This window comes from Martes martes (assembly GCF_963455335.1).
Source record: "Martes martes genome assembly, chromosome: 16".
In the NCBI taxonomy this organism is placed as follows: domain Eukaryota; kingdom Metazoa; phylum Chordata; class Mammalia; order Carnivora; family Mustelidae; genus Martes; species Martes martes.
In genome coordinates this window covers 55,145,841-55,166,330 of record NC_137904.1, presented here as the reverse complement: position 1 = coordinate 55,166,330, position 20,490 = coordinate 55,145,841, and the positions used below count along the sequence as shown (strand labels likewise).

Below are 20,490 nucleotides of genomic sequence, written 5' to 3'. Positions count from 1 at the left end.
GGCTTTCTACTCTTTTTAGTCTAAGCTCCACTGTGCAAAAATGTGCATTATCTTTGGTATTTATTTTAGGTAGTCTAACTTAAAATTTGAGATAACCCATTAACATCATGGAAGAAAAAAAAAAACAAAACAAAACCCAGAGGCTACCATTTGGCTAGTGTTACATAATGCCCTTATGTAACCAAAGAGAGAGAGAGAGAGAGAGAAAGAGAAAGAGAGAGAGAGAGAAAAAAAAAAATCAATTCTAGCAAACAAATTACTGGCCTCAAAAAAATCAGGCTCTCGTTTTGGCAGCTTAATAGCCAAATACTTGCCACTTTGAAGCACATATCATGAGCTTTCAACAAAGTTCAACACTGACTTTTAAATTACACGAAAGAAAAACTACACGGCAACAAAAATACAATTTGTGTTCATGTAGTTAGCAGCTTTTCAAAAATTAAGGCAGAGTCTTGCCTTTGTTATGCCATTAAAAACATTCTTGTTCCCTAAAGAGAAGCATTCTGGATTAGTCAAATACCCAACCAAGGCTTGCCTGCAAGTTCAAGTTTTGTAAAAACACAAAACAAAACATAAAAACCCCATAACTTATTCTATAACATGTATGTGCCATTGGGTCACGGGGCGGGGAGGGGCGGGGAGGGGCGGGGAGGGGCGGGGAGGGGAGGGATGTTGAGTGCTTTATGTTCATCTCCGAGCTTACAGTCTTTCTTGGAAACCATCGTGCTAGCCTCGGTCCCTTGTGGCCACTCGTCTTGACCTACCTCTTCACCAGTACCGTCGTCTGAGTAACTGTTTGGGGCCTTTGACCAACAGACTGTTATTTTAAAGTAAATATTCCAGAGAAGGAAGCAGTCATATCTCCGACTCTCGCCGTAAGGGCCTGGGCTCTAGAGGGACACTTGCCTGGTTGTGAAGGTCTATGTCAGGGGGTGTGTCCGTACTGGTGCTTTCTGGAACCCCATTGTCACTGTCATCTTCCTCTTTGCTTGTGAGGGCGACTTCATTTTCGTAGCAAAATGAATTAGCGTTTGAGAGGATATATTTCTTTTCTGCTAAGTCTCTGGCACTACAAAGAGGAGTATTGGGCACCTCGTAAGTCTTGTGGAACCTCGAATAGTCTACTTTGTAATAGTGCTTCTCCTCAAAGAGTACAGGCTCGTAGCGGTGGCCCCAGAGGATTTCATTTGCCAGATAGGAGCTCCGGCATTGTGTGGTCATGGCGGTGGCTTCTACCATACCTTCCAGAATGACCACAATTTCAAAGTCTGCGTTGTCAATGTCCTGTTTACTCAGATCATATAAAGGACTGTCTTCATCAATTTCGTGGACTATTGTGATCGGAGACACCAGAAATATGCGGTCAATTCCGCTGTCAAACCCGACATTGATATCTATCTGATCCAGGGGGATGTACTCCCCTTCTGAAGTAATTCTGGATTTGAGCAGCTGGGCTCTCACGTGAGCTTCCACCAGGTGGCTTTTCCGGAGGTTGCCCACCCGCCACATCAAGCACAGCTTGCCGTCTCTCATGGCGATCACGGCGTTGTGACTGAAGACCAGAGTCTCGTTTCTCTTCTTTGGCTTTGCCATCTTCGCCATGACGGCGCCAATGATGAAGGCGTCGATGATGCAGCCCACGATTGACTGGAACACCACCATGAAGACAGCAATCGGGCACTCGTCCGTGACACACCTGAAGCCGTAGCCTATGGTTGTCTGGGTCTCAATGGAGAAAAGGAAGGCAGCCGTGAAGCTGTTGACCTCAGACACACAAGCTTTGCTCTCTTTTGACACATCCAGATCCCCATGGAGCAGAGCTATCAACCAAAACACACAGCCAAAGAACAGCCACGAGAGAACGAAGGCCAGGCAGAAGATAACCAGCATCCACCGCCAGCGAATGTCCACGCATGTGGTAAAGATGTCTGCAAGGTACCGCTGTCCCTTCTCCCCCACGTTGATGAACTGAACATTACAGTGGCCATCTTTCTTCACAAAGCGGCTCCTGCACTGTTGTCGGGTGTGGACTTTGCTCTTCCCGTTCCCAAAGCCATTTGCAACCGCCATGGTGGCCAACTTCATTCCGTCTTCTTCTGAAGAGACAATGCTATAGCGGTTGGTTCGCACACTGCCCATCGCTTCTGCTGTGGACGCCAGTGCTTCTGCTTTGGAAAACAGTCTGAGTTTTTGCAAAACCCTTTGGAGAAACAGTTTTGAATGTTCAGTGAGGACACACACAAAAAAGAAGAAGGAGAGATGGGGGTTTCCAGGAGCCTTGAGGGTCTACCAAGGTCTGTCTATGGACATGCAAAGCTACCTCAGTAACTCAGCTGACATCCAGAGTACATGTCCTGAAAACAACAACAACAAAAAAAGACATTATTTTTTAGAAAAGAAGTCATTATTAATGGGTTCTACTCTCTAAGTAACGACGTTTCCTAGCAAGACACAGCCAGATACAGATAAAAATACTCTGCAGTAAATTATAAGGTATTTCATTTCTTTATCCCCTAAAAATATTCTTATTGTATTTAAAAGCATAAAGTTATTACACATGGGAGAGTTCATTGTTTGGGACAGTCTTTCAATCAAAATTTCAGGGTCTTTTCCCCCTATTGTTTCCAGCAATCTAGGAGATTCTATTTTTACAGATAAACCTCTCTTATTCTCTCTCTGGCCTCCTCTACTTGCTAGGGTCCCAAGTTATTAAGCAGAAGAAAGACTTGCTTAGTCCAAGGTTTGTCACGAGGCTTTGAGAACTCAGACATGTCTAGAGAACAGTGCATATCAAGGCAGAATGTTAATATTAATTGAGGTACAGGTGCATTATGGGAGAATACCAGAGCCCTCGATGACATGATGGAAATCAGAAGGCACAGACTATTTTGTTTAAATGATAATTAAAAAAAAAACAAAAAACTGAGCCTACAGCCCTTATAATGATCTGAAATCGGTCCCAATTTCTGAAGACTGTTCGGGCTTGCTTCATCACTTCACACACTACAAGCAGCCACTTTGCAGAAATCTCCGATAACATCTCTGTTAGTGCAAGTGATTCTGACTTGAAGGCGTAGGTTTGCTCTGGGGGATAAAGAGCGAGTCTGTTGCCTAGTGATGAGTCCTGAAATTCTCCGGAGATGGGACTGCCATGTGTAATGACAGGCTAGGAAGTAAGCACCTTTGTGCCAAAGGACCAGGTCTTTAGCGAACTGCGATAAGGCAGGAACTCATTTCATGTGGGTCCAATTCTGTGTTTTCCCAAACAGAGACAACTTTGTAGGACTGGATCATAATTGTCAGTCAGCTTACTTTCACTTCGAGCACTGCTGTTTGCTCTATGTTCCCATGGAGAAGGCACTCACCTTTACCTAATGTGAACAAACAGTAGTTCTCAGTTTTCTCCTCTAGCCTCATCCTAACCTCGAGAAAAGCGACCTATTTCCTTCAACTTCCCCTCTTCCCTCTAAAGAAACTATTTTTTTTTTCCCTTGACTCACAAAAGTCTTAAGATAAAGTCCAAAGTGTTTCCCTGTATCAAACAGAAATGAACAAAATGAATACAGCATAGAACGAAAAACCAGTGATTCTCCCCTCGTCCAGCCACCCAATCGATCTCCTGTAGTAAAGGGGGACGATGGAAAACAGATGGAAAGGAGCAGAAATTTGCTAAAGCCCTGATAACGAGGACTCCACTTTTTCGTTCTCCCCCAAAAACCACATTGAGATTAAGTAGTTAACAGAACCAATTTCAGCTGAGCCACCTGCAAACAAATCACACAAGTCATTTATCTAGTTTCTGAACACCCCCTTAAAGAGGGGCAAGGTGCATTGTCTTTGAAAATGCCTTGTTACAGTCTTTTCACTTCTCCCTCCTTATCCAAGTTATTATGCAAGAATGTGCCCCAACACATTTTTCCTGAGATTAGTCATCTGTGAAAATTGCAATGTGTGTTACATTTTGGCAGCTTTTGACACGTAAATGATGCCCGATTTGAAAGTGCCTTTGAATTACTTTATAAAAAGAAGTTACTGCGCCTTCCCAGTCTTCCACCTGCTTCAATGTTTTGTCTGCTTCCCTGTGAAGTTTGTACTTGGACAAAAGAAATAAGACTCCTACCCCTCAGGGTTCTAGATCCTGGACATGGGGAGAATTTTTTTTTTTTTTTTTAACAGTGATTTCAGATTATTGGGCTCATATGAAATTGCCGAAGATTTCTACGCAAAACTAGAGAGACGTAATAATAGAACACCCGATGCGGGTGTACTCTCCAAAAACGGGGGAAGGGAGGGGGGCCTCATTTAAATAGTGCTTGTATCTTGAGGTCTGAATGACTTCAGAATCTTCCAAGTCGACCCCAAGAAATTCCCTTTTCATGATTCAAAACAACGCTTCCATCTGAGTTACCATTAGGGACCGTGAGTAGACAGTTTCAAATTTCTTCTGACTTATATCTGCACTCTTTCCAGATTAAAGCATAACAACCATCTGAAATCCAAAGACTGAATGACGACCTTCCAAAAATCTTGACCCCAGGACATTCGTTGGAATTCCATAAAACACACAATACCAGTTCCCTACCAAGAGCCTCCTGCCTTTAGAACTTTGAAAATAGCTTGTATTGAATGACTCTTATTGTCTTATTTCCACTGTTAATGACAGAATTTGTTCCACATGCGGAGCATCATTTAGAAATTTTACCATTCTGCCTGGGAAGGGGGAAAAAAAGATTTTTTTGGCAAAGTGGAAGCCTCTGTCACTTCAAATAAATACACTCCAAAACAGATTTGTGTGTGTGTGTATGTGTGCACACACGTTACGTGTCTTCAGAGTTTGGGGGAGCTGACCACATAGCAAAAATCTGGAACCTGCCACAGTTTGCTGGGGCGATTGTCTTAATAGTTCATGAAAAAGACGCTCTCCTTACTGACCTGCCCACATGCCCAAGTGGCTTTAGGCAAGCAGAAAACTCCCTTGCCTGCTTTTTTCTCACTAAAAAAATCACGAATTCGTGAGTGTCTGGAAAAAAAACTTTGCTTCAGAATAGGGCTTTTGTGCAACTTTATTTTAGGCCTATATTCAAAATAGTTCTTTTGAGAAGCATTTGATTGAGAGGAGATGAGAACACTAAGTGATCCGACTCCTTGATGGGTTGCAATTCAGGAGAAACCATAACTGATTTGACGGACAACGTGTAAATTCCCCTCTCCGCCAAAATACTTAAGGGCCTGATGTAAATTTCATAGATACAAATAATCATTTTACCCATGCTATCGCCAATGAGGTAGAAAGTATTTCTGGGAAATTGAGAGGCTACATGTGGTGCTGTTCATGTTAAGACTATTTATAGGCTGAGCCAAAATTAAGCATAAGCAATGGAAAAAAATAGTTCAGCCGTTTCACTCTTAGGTAGATGTTAAAGAGAGAGAGCCCTATAGATCAATTCAAGGTCAAGGAGATAACACTGTATAAATGAGTGCATCTAAATAATTTTTCCCATATAGGAAAGATCTCCAATAGAAAACTAGAAAAACATAATTATGACAAATAAATGAGAATAAATGTATCTCATAATATGGTCATGGTGTGCAATGGGTGAGAAAGTTTGTGGATTGCAAATAAGGACAGTAAAAGAAAGTGTGCTGGGCTGAGAGAGAGGTCTGCTAATGAGTGTTCAGAGCAGTTATTCCCCAGCTGACGCCATATAGACCAGCCTGAGTGTGCTCTGGGCACATGTTGCTATGTGGGCACAACTGCTAGCAAAGCAACCTCTTAGGAGCTCAGTAAACAGAAGGGAGGGGGAGGGGGAAGAAGGGAAGGGCAGAGGGATCGGCATTTATCTCTGTGAGCACTTTAAAATCTATATTCAGCAGTGCACGGAGCATCACTCAGCATTTGCAAATGCTGAGAAATACACATATCTGGTGATTTAAGGAAAAAAAAAAAACCCTGCAACGGTCTATCTGTTCAGGTAAAGATGTGGCCAATCTTTCATGCTACTGAGAAGTCATACAAGGACTTTACAGCTACCCAGAGCTTCTACACCTGGGGCATCAGAAGAGAGTAGAAATATGGTGTGTCCAAAAAAAAAAAAAAAGGCCAAATTCACAGGAGTTTAGAACAAATATTCCTATGGATACCAATAAATTTAAAGAAAGTATAGGGAAAACAGGAGGGAGACGGGTTAAAAGCAAAGTAGTTAAATGACCTTGACCCCAACTTTGACCCCTCTCACCATCCCTGTAGTAATATCTCTTACTACTGAGCCTTGAGATTTTTCCAGCTATTGGCAAATATAAATAAAGTATTGGGGTGGGGGGTGTAAGTGAGCTGGGAAATGCTAACAAGTGTACAGGTAATATACAGCAGACCTAGGGCACTGGTTAGTGAGAGGGAAATCTAACAGCGTATTGATTATTAATGGGAAAAGAAAGCAAGTGATAAAAGGCAAGATGCATTCTTTGCATACCCCAAACAGGTCTTCAATGCCCTGTTTCCTAACAGGTAAGTTCTGAGTCTATGAAAACCCCCAGGATTCACAGCAGTATCCTAGTTACCATCCCACTGGTAAGGCTCATCCAGGCACAGACATTAAACTGCCCATTTCCTATCTCGATTTTTTTTTTTCAATTGTCATGACGAGTCTATGTTATGATGCAATCTTTTTGTAGAATCCACTGTGCTTTCCTGAAACCACGCTGTCTTCAACTTAGATATTAATGCTATTATTACTAAGAATAATACGTTGCTTAGGAGAGAGTGACATAGGATGTGAAAGTTTTGTGGGCTTCGGGCTGAAATCCAACTCGGTCTCGCGCTCTCTTTCCCCAGCAAAGCAACTTTGAGACGCTCGCTCTGTTTGGAACTCGACGCTACACTTGAAGCAATGACAAAGGGGAAAAAAAAAAAAAAAAAAAAAAAAAAAAGACGCGAAGGATCAAGACTAGGCTGAGCCCCAAGTCTGCCAAGGTTTGAGACCAGTGTTCTAGAAGCACTCCCCAGCCCCCGCTTTTTTTTTTTTTTTTCCTTCCTTCGAGCAAGAATCGAACACAGGCTCCCTCGCCCTTGTCTCCAAACTCAGTATCTCGCTACAGCTGGTGCATTGGAAGTAATGAGCACAAACAGATGCTGCGGAGAAATCTGTTTCTATTGCTCAACTGTTCCAAGCATGTCTCAGTATTTTTAGCTCTGGGGATGTTCTGGTGCGCACACAAACTCTATAGGCATGATCTGGGAGTCCGCAGCGCCGGGAAGCGCTACAGCAGCGTGACAGCTGGGCACCTCTGGAGCAGCGGGGCAGGGGAGGGTTGGGGACGGCGGCCCGAGTCCACTCCCCAGGACACCCAGGCAGCGGGAGACAAGGAGGGAAGAAAACACACAGCAGCCCTTACCTGTTGCTGGCGCAGGAGCATGGGGACATGAAGTGGAAGTGGGGGGTACAGAGGCATGTAAGATCCAGTAGTTTGTAAAAGCGAGTGAGCCAAAGCAAACCAGAATCCCCAAGACCCAGCTTGCCGGCGCCGGGGAAGGCTGCGCGCTGGCCAGGGCTCCAGAGCGCTCTGCAATATCCTGGGCTCTTTTGAGATACCGGCCCGCCTGGCTCCGCCCCCCGGCCCCGGCCAGCCAATCGCAGCGCGCCTGGCCGCACGGGCCGGCCCCGGGAATCGCGGCGGGGAGGGGACGATGCTACACCCGCGGCCCGCGACGCTGCCAGCGAGGAGAACCTGCCGCCGCTTCCTCCCCCCCCCCACCCCCTCCGCCCTCCGAGCCGGGTCTGGAAGTCCGGCCCCGGCCGGGGAGGAGGAGGTGGCGCCCCAGCTGGGACAGCAGCAGCAGGTGGGAAGCTCCGCGGCCGGGCGTTTGCGGCTGCCTAATTGCAGCGTGGCCTTGGGCAAAGCTTCCTAAGCCCTCTCCGAGCCCCGCACTTCCCTTTCCCTCTGCTCGGGGGCGGCGGTGCCGGGCGTGCTCCTAGAGCGGCCCGCGAGGTGCCAGGGCCGGGCGAAACGTTTGCGGGCGGGGAGGGTTGCATTTCAGCCCAGGCGCGTCTCCCTCTCCCCTCGCTCCCACCCAGCGCCCCCCGCCCACCCCAGCCCCCCCCCCGCCCAATTCCCCGCAGAACCTGCGGTGCGCGGAGGAGCCGCGAGTCCAACGGGGAAAGGGACAGGGACCGGGACCGGGACCGGGACCGGGACCGGGACCGGGACCGGCGCGCGGAACCCGGCTGGATTTAGACGCGCACAACTGTTGCAACTGCAGAGCCGCTGGGCTCCTTCTGCTCCGGGCTGTTGGTGAATTACTTACAAAGCGCCCAGACTCCTCTGAAGGGTGAACGACTCGTTCCCTCTCGCACTGTCCGCCCTCAATCGCTTTCTCCACCACCGCCCGGCACGCTCTACTGATCTAAAATCAGAGCAATTAGAGTAATGAATTCTCTGGAACAGCAACTCCTACAGACATTCAGCTCTGCCCTCGCATCAGCGCCTCCCAGCCTCAATCCCAGCAACCAGGCAAGAGCATGCAGACCCTTTAAAAAAAAAAAAAAAAGCAAAAAACCTGTGTCAGCTTCAGTGTTAACCGCGTCTGGATCCTGGAACTTTGCAGATTGATCCGTGTGTCCGTGTGTCGGTGTGTGTGTCTGTGTGTAAACGGAGTGAGCGCGTGTACCTCTGAGTACTGTGGTGTCACAACGAAGCTTTGCTCTTAAAGGACGCAATATATTTAGGAGTCTTCCTTACACAGAGTTTGAAATTCCTGTGTGTGTGTGTAATGTTTATTGCCTCAAGCGAGCGAATGCGTCTTTCGTGCAGTTTGGTTAAACCTCTAAAGGCCTTCCTAGAGTCGCCGAACTGCTTCGCCAAGCTGGCTCGTATTCCCGGCGGCACAGACCCGGTGCATTTTTGCGTGTAGGGGAGGGGAAACCGGCAATTCAAGGAAAGGGTCTGCGCGGGTGCCCGCTGCCTAGCCTCATTCCCTCCTACGGCCCCTAGGAGGTGCTGGTGAGATGGGCTGGGTTTTGCAGATGCGTCCTTAACCCTGCTTTAGCAAGTGTGCCGCTTTTCCTAGCACCGAGCGAGATACTGAAATTTTAAAGTGTGGGATAAGTTGTGCATGCGGTGTTTCTGCTGTGAGAGCCAAACGTATTGCCGTTCCATTCACTCGCTGACATTATGCAGTCTTCCAAGCCCTGTAACCGCCTTGCCTTTTAAAACCCCGTGTGTGCGGCGGAGGGGGTGGGGGGGGGGGTGGGGGGTGGAAAAACCTCACACCGTGGGGGCTGGGGGGGCGGGGGAAGGAGGGGAAGGGGTCTGTCTACTTTAGTATTTATTAAGTCATGCATTACTTTTAAACAGCTTGAATTAGCTCTGCAAAATAGATGGGTGTATAGAAACCCAGTCTGTAGCCCCGAGCTAAAAGCGTGGAGACAGAGGAGCTAAAATTCTATGTAGTCAAAGGGAGGAGAAGTTGTAACATCTCACCCCACCACAATATGCTTCTTCTGAAATGTGTTTCGGCATGGATTTCTTCTAAGAAACAGGTGGGAGAGGTCCAGTGAATCCCTTAAAACATATTAAGCCTAAATGGGAAGAGGAAATTAATCATGATGTATGTTCTCTTCTTTATTATGATTCAATCTGTGCATCTGCGGATAGCTAGGAATTTTCCAAACCGTGTGAATTCAGAGAGGCAGCATTTTTATTTCCAGGTAATGAGCTCTTTTTGAAAATCAGTCACCCAGAAAAGGGTCCCATTTCTCTGGAACATGGATTGAAATTGTTTTATTTTAATATTCTTCTCTAAATAAACTGAGTACACCATAGGCCAAGATAGTTTCATATAATAGAAGAATCTTCAAAGAAATGAACACAGAGTTATAAGATTATGGTTGGTTGTGTAAATTTAGTTATGGGAGCAGGCAAATAAATAGACATATCCTAATCTTTCTTAAACATCACTCTTCCCCACCATGAGCTGATATACAGCAATGCTTATTTCTTGAAGAGTAGAAAGTTCGAGAAAAACTGATTATTGGAATAAGCACCTTCCCAGCCTGAATCGAAGTTGTACCTTAATGATTTAGCTACATAAGGAAAATGAAGGATTACATTTTGTAAATAAGTGTAACTTTGTAAATGCAGGATAGCATTGATTAACTCCACTGTTTCCTGCTATAAATGAAAAAAATTAAATGTGCATTTTAATTAATAAGTGACTCTTCACTATGAGCCTATTAGGAAAATTCTAGTGTTCCAAAGTCTTCAGCACTTTTTGGAGTGATGCATGATACAAATTTCTCTAGTCAGAGTATCTTTTTTGGCTGAATCAGTCCTTATTTAGCAAAAATCCCCGTTAGTTTTGGACACCAGTGCAGTTGGGTGTTGGGATCCATCTGTGGATTAATTTTTTCCAAGGAAATGACAGTTTTGCTCTTACTGATTCCCTCCACAGTAACCACCTATAATATTAGAGCCAAATATTAGTCATAATCTAGATCTGCAGCTCAGATTATGAATGGTTGTGTGACGCAGAAGGTGATTGTTCCCCTAGCAGCACAAATCTTTCCTTTGCACTTATATAAATATCTCTAGCAATTTGATGTATTTTCAGACTTCCATTAACTATATATGGCTCTCATATATAGTATATGAGTATATGCCATATAGTAAATGCTATATATATGCAGTCCAATTTTACAATGATGAGAAATGAAAATCTCTCATTTGTGTCTGCCAGTATTGAGAACCCCTTACTGATCTTCACAGTAATAATTAATAGCATAAATGAGAAACGTCGGGTGAACTTAAAGTGTAGGCAGGATGAGTTTGCAATCTGCTGCCATGAGGACAAGCCATTGACTATGGTATTTAAGGCACTGAATGTAATTTTTTTTTTTAAGATTTTATTTATTTGTTTGAGAGAGAGGGAATGAGAACAAGTGGGAGGGGGGAGAAGCAGCAAAACCAGAGGGAGAAGCAGGTTCCTGGCCAAGCAGGGAGCCCACTGTGGGACTCAGTCCCAGGACCCTGGGAGCATGACCTGAGCCGAAGGCAGAGCCAACTGAGTGAGCCACCCAGGTGCCCAACACTGAATGTCATCTTATCAATGGGAAAACAGGTCTGGCAATTTCACTTACCATCCTGGTAAGATTTCATCTTTATGTTAAATTCCATAAATGTATTTGTTGAGTAAATACTTTGTAGTTTTGTGATAGGCTGAGGGATACGGGATCCTTAAGAGCCCTGGGAGGAACAGTTCCTTCCCTCTGAGAATTCACAGTCTCTCATTGAGAAGACAAGCAATGCACAAGTGAAATCGAATGGCCAAATGACAGTATAAATAAGGCAGCTTATGACTGAAGTGCTAAAATCAATCATGCAAGGAAAAAAAAATTCTGGAGAGTGTCTGAGGAGTGAAATCAACTCGAATTCATGGGCATATTTAGAATGGAGGTTTTAATACGTGTGACATATTGCCATGTAGAGCTGGGTTAAGGATGCTAAGAGAGAACCAGAAGACAGGATTGCCTCTTCATTCAGTTTATGTCCTAAAACGCCTGTTATGCTTCCAGATCTGTCAATACACATGTAATCATGTGTATAAATTAGAAGCTGCTTCTACAAAGGCTGTATGTCTCTGCTTACACAGACGTTTTTTTTCTTCTAAAGCAGTGGGCTTTATTCCATAAGGCTTACTGGCCATTTGTGACCACTGGGGCACACAGTGATGATGCCTTATTTTTCTGACATACGTGGGAATGCAGCATATATCACATCATAGCTTTTCCAACTAATGGACAATCGTTTGTGCTGAGAACCATCATCTCTAATACACTGTATGCATCCTCGAACTCTAGCTGATTGCCCCTGGAACACTCTAGCATGTTTTGAAGTTTTGTTCTTCTCATGCTACTACAAATACGTCTCCCTATATTATTTCCACTTTTCAAAATCCACTGCAGTGTCTTTTTTTCTCTTTATATCCTCATTGCCTTGCACCCGGCAAGGAAATATATCAGTCTCAATAAATGTCAGCTGAATGAGGGAATGAAAGTAACAGTGTTTTTGAGTAGACTACGACTTTTGAACAATGACTCAGTATCATTATAATAAACATCAACTATTTCATTTTTACCTGCAACAGAGGGGGACTATCCAGATACAGTGAAAGCAATGTTGTCTATGTTAAATGACCATAAACTAAGCTTATTTAAGTCTTCTGTTTGTTTTTTCCCTCTTCTCCACCAATGACAGCCTTCACTTCTCATTTTTGCTTCTGCCAAATATATCAGGCTGTCACCGTGCTCTATCTAATTCGTTGATTCTCGTCTGCTCTGGACTGAGAAATTACATAACCAAGGTTGCTTAAAAATATGTGCAAAGTGAAAGCAAATATAATCTAAAGGGTTTAAAGTGGATATATATTTTTGAAATAGTATGAGCAGATGCCAAATTTGGAGTTACCTTGTTTTGGTCAGTTTCCTTTTTGGGTCAAGAAGCTTCAGGATATGGATTTATGACATCTATTTTGGCTTCTCAGAGCATTTAAATGCTTTAGTCCTTGCATTTACTGTATAATGAATAGTTGAGGGAGACCTCTGGGTAAGGGAGGTGCCTTTGTGTCTGCAAATGTGCATATGTTTACATATATATGTACAACAAAGTCATATATAGTCATTTACTGAGAGATCATCTGAGTGCTTACTGTGTCCATTAATATGATCTTTATTTTCCGTCAGATATGTTAAAGCCAACAATAATGAGTGGGATCATTTTTTTTTTTAATTCACGATTCCAGAGCAGCTGAATTATTATTTAGCAAATTACTCTTCTGTCGTGCTTTGGAAGACTTTACGTATTTCATGTGGGTGAGATGACTACACTCTGAAAATGCTGCATCCTCCAGACCCCCCATGACCGTGGCTCTTAACACAGCGATGATGATGACCATTTCATCCCTGTTGTCTGTGGCACATTAGCTCCCTTAGAGATAATGACCCTAAGTCCCGGGTTCATTCTCTGTTCAAGTGGATGGCACCTCCTCGGGTCAGGTAACCTTATTATAAAAATGCCTGCAACTTGGTGTTTTCCAGAACTAACAACAACAAGAAACAACTTCAAACAACCATTGTAGTCACTATTGTAGACATTTCAGGACTATGCCACAAGATACAAAGAATATACAAAACATGTTTTGAGTAATGTCAGTGATCCTGTCATGTTACTTTTTTTTTTTTTTTTTTTTTTTGCTCATGTTACTTTTGAAGAAAAGGGTACATATCCGAATGTCTAGGTTTTGGGATGTTGGTTTTAACAGTGTGTGTGTGTGTGTGATTTTTCAAGTGTTGAGTATGTGTAGGTCTTTTTTTTTTGTAATTGTCAAAGCAATTATGGAAAATGTCCAAGGTAAACATTAAAAATGTAGATAGATGAATGATGGAAAACATAGAAAATAAATCCATATTCCCACCATTGTAAATATTTTGGTATATCTCTTCCCCCTTTTCCTATCTTTCTGTTTCTGTTTTTATATCTTTGTAGTTATATTTTTTATGATTTTGGGATCCATTATGTCATGTTTTTGATACATGGGTATCATACTTTTTATGTGTGTTTGTCATGCAACTAAAATTCATTTGAAAACATATGTTTTAATGTTTACTTATATTTCACATCCGTAACATGTATGAACCATACTTGGATGAATCATCACCTATTCTTATACCTTTATATATTTTTTGTTTGTTTTATACTTGTATAAAGATGCATTAAATGCTCCTGTTAATTGTTTATCTTCTTCTCCTCCTATCTTGTTAGGTTTCCAAATGTGGAATCAAAAGGTATGCTTTCTTGGAACTTTTTTTTTTTTTTTTAATTGCATTGTTTCAAGGCAAATCCCAATGCATTGAATCTCAAGGATATCCTAAGTTGTGTGACCTTGACAGTGGTGACGGCATTGCCTGGTGGGGAGTGTTTGGGCTTTGGGTCAGCCTGCTCTGTGTTTGTGACATTGATCCAGCCAGCTGTAGGGGACTGTTACAGGGATTAGAAATAATGCCCCTCAAGTGCTTGACACATAATGAACACTTAGGCAGTGGGATTAAATACACTAACTCTTGGTGCTACTACTACTAATGATGATCAGGTTAATAAATAGAGTAACTTAATTGGGGGAATAAGATGTCTTCAAGAGATATTTATATATAATCAGCCTTTAAATAATACAGCGAGCTGTTGCAATGCCTGCTTCAGTGCCAAAATGATAAATGAAGAGGAAGCATCTGAGGAGGTTAGGGACATTGTCACAGCTGTATGGAAGTATGGGTTGGTGTTAGAGGGAGAAGAGCAAAGCAGATTTTCCAGGTGATGGTCAGCCTTTGAATACATTCGTGAATAAAGAGATACGAGGGCTGAACATTAAATTGGGGCCAGACTGTAGACCCGTAAGACAAGCGTGAGGAGTGACTCTTCAGTGTTTAGACAGGGAGGGACTTGCCAATGATTGAATGCCAGGCTAAGAGAAGAGAGCAGGGCTGTTAGAATACTGATCCCGCTGTCATTTCTCTGTCGGTGGCCTCTGGCTGCCGTCCTACCCTGTGATCTTTTCTTCTGGATTTCTCTTCCTGTGATTTCCCGAATCCCAATGGTAACTGATAAGGAAATCGAGATAGAGAAATTCGTGTTGCGAGGAAGGTCCTCGTGTGAGGGGAGGCTGCGGATCCAGCCTCTAAGCCTGTGGAATTCAAGCCCAAGTTTCCCTCCTCTGCTTTTTGCAGAGGATAACTTTTCATGGCATCTGTGCTCAGACAAACCTAGAAATCATAGAATAGGGCTGATAATTTTCACAGCCAATGACTAATTCCCCCCAAATGGTTCCTACATTGACTATAATATATAAAATTTGGCCTCGCACGCCTCCTGCAAGACCTATTGCCAGATATTTAGCTCAATTCTTAAGCTTCCCAGTGGGAGACTTTCTTCCACTTTAAAAGTAAATTCGGGGGCGCCTGGGTGGCTCAGTGGGTTAAAGCCTCTGTCTTTGGCTCGGGTCATGATCCCGGGGTCTGGGATGGAGCCCCGCATGGGACTCTCTGCTCAACGGGGAGCCTGCTTCCCACTCTCTCTCTGCCTGCCTCTCTGCTTCCTTGTGATCTCCGTCTGTCAAATAAATAAAATCTTTAAAAAAAAAAAAGTAAATTTTGATCCGTATCTGAGGAGATGACTGATCGTTTTTCTCCTTCATTGACTTGTGTTCTGCAGGTAGACAGCCTTCATCGGCCCTTGGTCAACTTATTTTTTAATATTCAAAGCCCTGTGTACAAGTTACAGATGCGTAACTTGTAGCACCACTATGCAGAAATCAAATGCTATACCTCATAGTCACCGATCACATTAATGACTCCTGATAGCAGGAAAAACATTGATAACATTATATGGTTTTTAAAAGAAAACCCAAGTTATGTTGCTGCCCATTTTACAAGTGCTTACTTAGATATTTTAGTGTACTAATTAGGATCAAACCCAGTTATTTCTTCCTCCATTTGGATTTGAGCTCCATCCAGTCCATTCTAAATGTAAAGAAATCCAGAGGAATGATCACTGGAAAGGAGCATTTCAGAAAATTGTTTCTATAGTTAGCCACAGAGAAACTCTGAATTTATTGCACAGACTTAAATTCTGTCATGGTGTTTCAGCTTCTGATCTTATCAGCAAGGAAGATCTCGTTTTAAAAATGTATATTTATGCTAAGTCTGTCCGTGTATATGGTTGGCATAACTGAATCGCCAAATTTTAGCAGACACTATAAATAATGCCTTCTTGTCACCCCATGGTCATCTTCCTGCATGTAAACTGAAACACCAAGTCTACAACTTGAGGGAAAAAAATCAATTAAGAGAGCTAGCTTTCCCATTGACTGAGATTAAACCTCTTATATGTGTTAACTTTACCCACAATAAAGCTTTCCAAAAAGAAAAATCCTTGAAAGATAATGATGTATTTCCTACTTGGGCAAAGGTTAAAACCCAAAGCTATTGTTCTTAATGCCTATTATTTTTAAATAAAAATCTAGTGCCTCCTTAGTACTGGTTTAAGTGAAAGAAGGAATGTACTTAGTAAATTAGTGGACGCAAAGCAAAATCAAAGTGCATAAATGTGAAAATCACACACACACAACGTTCTATCTCTTGACCTCATGGCGTCATATCTAAAAACCTCACAAGACATTGAAGACGGTTCAATTTTGGATATGTAGCTATTTAGTTCTGACAAAAGATTTGTAGCCTGCTTCCAGACTTCAATTTCTCGGCAACTCGCTTTCATGATTCTGATTTTATGGTGTTTAAGCATTCAGTTATATTTTAAAATTTGCAATTTAAAAAATTATCTACTCACCCATTGCACACATATTTCTTATGCATGAAAATATGAAACTTTCAAAGCAGATAGTGGCGACTCTCTCAGTATTTTCCAAAAATAGAATGATCTATAAAGCTCTGAGGCTAAACAGCTTCAGTCTTTCTGCAAAACGCTAGCTAAGCGCACATGGTAAGCAGTTCTTCCCTTGGAGCGGTAGACGATGAAAGTGTTAACTTGGATTTCCTGGCAGAAGTTATCTGAACATCTACTTGGTCAAAGCATCATTTAGTGCCAAAGACTGTCACCGGTGCCATATTCATAGTGTCAGAATCCAGGCAGTATAATGGAGATGTAGGCAAACCTCCTTAATCCTGTGCTCACAATGAATCGGCGCTCTTTCCTAAGTGAATTAAGCACAGATATTAATTCACTCCTCTCTCTGTTCTATCTTCTTTCCTCAGGCACTGCTCGCCTTGGTTCATTTTTCCTCTCCATGGTCCACACATTTTTTCAAATCCTACAAGATAAGAGGACCCAGACATAGCCAGCGATCCAGGCAGGGCACTTAGAATTGTATTATTAGCATTATTCAGCATTTGGTTCATCTCTGCAAATGCATTTCAGATCTGCATGATTCCAGCTCCATTACAAAGGCACAGCCCATCAAAGCAACTTGCCAGAAAAGCCTCAAGCACCCTTAGTATAAAAACCAACCCATACCCTGCAGGTGAAATAGTCCAGGCGGCACAAAATACAAATAAAAACATAAAAACGATTTTTTGAAATCATTTTTTCCACAAGGGAAAGCAATTCTCTGTGAATTGACTTATGGGCCATGACATGAAACCCCAAAAGGAAAGAGAGAACAGCAACAGGAGGAAGACTCCCTCCAGGCATGGACAGGTGTCCTGTTCGTTCTCCTGTCTCCTGAACCTTCTTCAGGGTCTCCGCCACAAGGAAGGCAGCCTGACCCGCAGTCCCATGTCGAGTAACATGGAGACTGGAGATCTCTCCTACAAGGTTTCACCCCCTAACTCCTCTGAAGACCCTCTCAGACCAAGAAAAATTTTTCTCACAGGAGAATTGGAGAGAGTCTATGAGTTCATGCTCGAAGCGAATTTCCTAATTTCCTCTCTGAGCAAATACCAGGGTATTTATTTCTCTTACGTAATTTCCAGGGAGTCCGCTCTGTGACCCGACTTCTATTCTGTTGGTCTACTGAGGAACCTTACCGTCAAACGGTCACCCGTGGTGAGAACGTACCCAAGGACTGATATATGACTGCAAAGGAACTTAACAATTCCTGGAAGGAAAAGGGTTAAGAGCCAGTAAAAACAGCATAAATTTACACATGACCTAGTACGATTACGCTTTTATTCTCTTCCTTGCAAGGAACAACAATGGCGACATCCATAAGTAATGCTTCTGGTCTAAAAACCTTCTCGAAAACCTTCTGGTTTGAAGGGATCTCTAGACAGAGAGATGTATTTGCTGCTGATTTTTCTTCCAGAAGGTTCTAAAAGGTTCATTACATCATGGAAAAATAATCTCAACTATTGGGAGCAGGGAGCAGCCTTGGGTGATTGGTTTGTGACGGTCTGATTCTGGCTGACAAGTTCTAGAATTACAGCTGTTTTGTCCCAATCTTAACCTTACTGTGAGGAGGGGGGATGGCTTCAACAGCCAAAGGAACTTGACTTCAGAAAGAATTATGAGCCAACAAACAAAGAGAGAAAAAGCCAACAAACAAACAAACAAACAAAAACGAAAATGGTCCTGGAGAAAAATAGAGGACATGCATTTGTTTTCTCTTATAGATGAGATCAAATTCTCCAGAGTGAGCGAGCCAGATGCTGCAGTCCTCTAGGTCCTAATCCTGTAGTGGAGGCTTCCCTATGGGAGCAAACTAGTTGCACCCTGAGCACTCTGTAGAGGGTCCAGTTTGGGGTGGTGGCAGGGTGGGGATGGAGGGATAGAAAGTGGCAGGAGCTAGACTGCAGCCCTCTGCCTACCTCCCAGCCCCACCCCCCACCCCCACCGCTCGGATCCCTTAACTCCCTCCCCACCCAGCAGTCCTCTTTCCTTTTTCCCCTTTCTCCTCTAGGAATTTTCCATCAGCTGGAGAACAGGGACATCAGTAGTCACACTAATGGGAAAAGTTGCATGTTTGTCTTTGGCCCTGGCAGCATCTGGGTAGCCAGGTACTTGCCTAAGAAGCCCAATGATGAGTGGTGCATGGCTGCCCCCCCGGGGCCCTGTCCTACCAATGTCACTCTCTTCCCTTCCTCCCCTCTCCTCCTCCTTCCTTGTGGTTCCTACGCTAATGTCTCAAGGAAAACCTTTATGATGCTTCCTGGCCATGGAGCTCAATGGCAGATCTAGATCAGGATGGTACCTGGAAGAGGTGGTCTTGGGAACTTTTCTGTAGTTAACTCATACTAGAAGTACTAATGAAGGACTCAAGTGAAATGAGAAAGGTAGCAACCCAGGGGGGAAAAAAAGAGACATTTTGAGATAGAGTCATTCGGAGACTTTCTTCCTTTAAATACAATTAAAAAAAAAAAAAACTTGATTCCTTGGGTAGAATTTTATTTTAAAATCCCCTTTATTTTGTTCATGGAAACGATTTAAGATTGAGGATTTTGATGGGCGAGTATCGACGTCAAGAAAGGGAACCAGAGCCAAAATCACTGTTTATATGCAAATGTCCCTGTATTACAAGACTCTTAGAAAATGAAAACTTTTTCCTGAAATCCGGAGCTTTCTTTTTAAATCAAGGATGTCACCCTTTCCCCTGTTCTGGAACAGGGTGGGATCTGCAAAACTGTAGCCCATGGGCCAAAATCTGGCTCACCGTCTATACAGCTCCTGAGCTAAGAAGGGTTTACAGTTCTTAACTGTAGGTGGAAGAAAATTGAAAGAATAATGTTTTGTGACACGAGACTATTTTATAAAATTCAAATTTCTATCTTCATTAGTAAATTTGTAACTGGAACGTAGCCACTCTTGGATGCTTACAGATCGTCTATGACTGCTGCTTCTGTGATGTAACAGCTAAGTTGAGTACAAGAGACAGAGCCCCCGTGTGGCCCACAAACCCTGGGATACTGACTCTCTGGCCCCTTATGGACAAAGTTTGCTGACCACCAGTCCAGAATACTGCTGTGGGCATTAGGCCAAATTGAGCATAAATGGTAGGAAAGCCATTCCTCAGCTCTAGTAACTAGCAGCTGAATACATTTAATGGTAGGATTTATTGAACCGCTGGTGCCTCCTTGTTAAAATGGAGAGAAAATGCTCATAAACTTACTTTTAGGAATAACCATATATGGAGTATAAAATATGTATTCAAATAAATATTTTCTGTTCAAACTAATTAGAGCTGGCATATTTTTGATCAAGTTCACGTCCATGTCAAAATTCAGTACCTTCTACGAAGCCTCCTAAAATAAAACTGAGGTTACTGTTGATATCAGTCCTTAAATCAGTGAACATCAAAACTGATTCTGTGAAGACTGGATTTTTGCAAATCTGTAGCTAGTCTGTTTTAGGCTTGTAGATCTACAGCAGACCTGAGAGTCTGTGAAACTATCAGACACATTTCTCCCTTTGAGTTGCGTCAACTCAAGGAACCTTGCATTTGATCTCATTAGCAGTCAAGTGTTGCATGTAAGAGTATTTAGTGATTGAAAAATATAAAGAAAAAATAAATAATAGAAGAAAATGGATTATTTTGCAAAAAAGAAATTGTGTCCTAAAAAATGTTTAAGGGCTTTGAATTTTGAATGCAGACTATATCATATGATTCCATTTCTTTGAGAAAAGAAAAATCTTTATATTTAAACCAGTTTCCAAATCTGAACCTCTTTCTATATTTGTCTTCAGTGCTAGGATTATGGTGTGTTAAAGAAGGCACTACACACCTCAAGTATGAACTTCAAGAGGCACAAAACAGCAATGACAATAACAACCCAGTAATCAAGATAAGTAAGAGTTTAATGCATAATTTTTGAAAAATAAGAATGCAAAATAACCCATGATAAACAAGATACGTCAAAATTGTTATATATATTCAGATTTGTTGAAGTTGCCTGCAATAGTTGCCAAAATATTAATATATAAAAAAATACAAACCTA

The 20,490-nt window shown here is 42.7% G+C and overlaps 1 protein-coding gene and 1 long non-coding RNA gene across 2 annotated transcripts; one reads left to right on the top strand and one right to left on the bottom strand.

The window, feature by feature from the left end:
* Positions 1-855: 855 nt before the first annotated feature.
* Positions 856-7,562, bottom strand: KCNJ2 (potassium inwardly rectifying channel subfamily J member 2; the record flags this gene model as incomplete). The annotated part of the gene is made up of 2 exons (XM_080826998.1): positions 7,393-7,562; positions 856-2,354 (listed from the first exon to the last, which is right to left on the bottom strand). Exon 2 carries the CDS (start codon positions 2,137-2,139, stop codon positions 856-858), a length of 1,284 nt encoding a protein of 427 aa, XP_080683124.1. The 5' UTR covers positions 2,140-2,354; positions 7,393-7,562.
* Positions 7,563-8,142: 580 nt separating this feature from the next.
* Positions 8,143-18,906, top strand: LOC308357335. Its single transcript, XR_013968186.1, has 4 exons — positions 8,143-8,508; positions 12,794-13,046; positions 13,813-13,835; positions 16,815-18,906. It is a non-coding gene; the product is annotated as an uncharacterized lncRNA (long non-coding RNA).
* Positions 18,907-20,490: the final 1,584 nt, after the last annotated feature.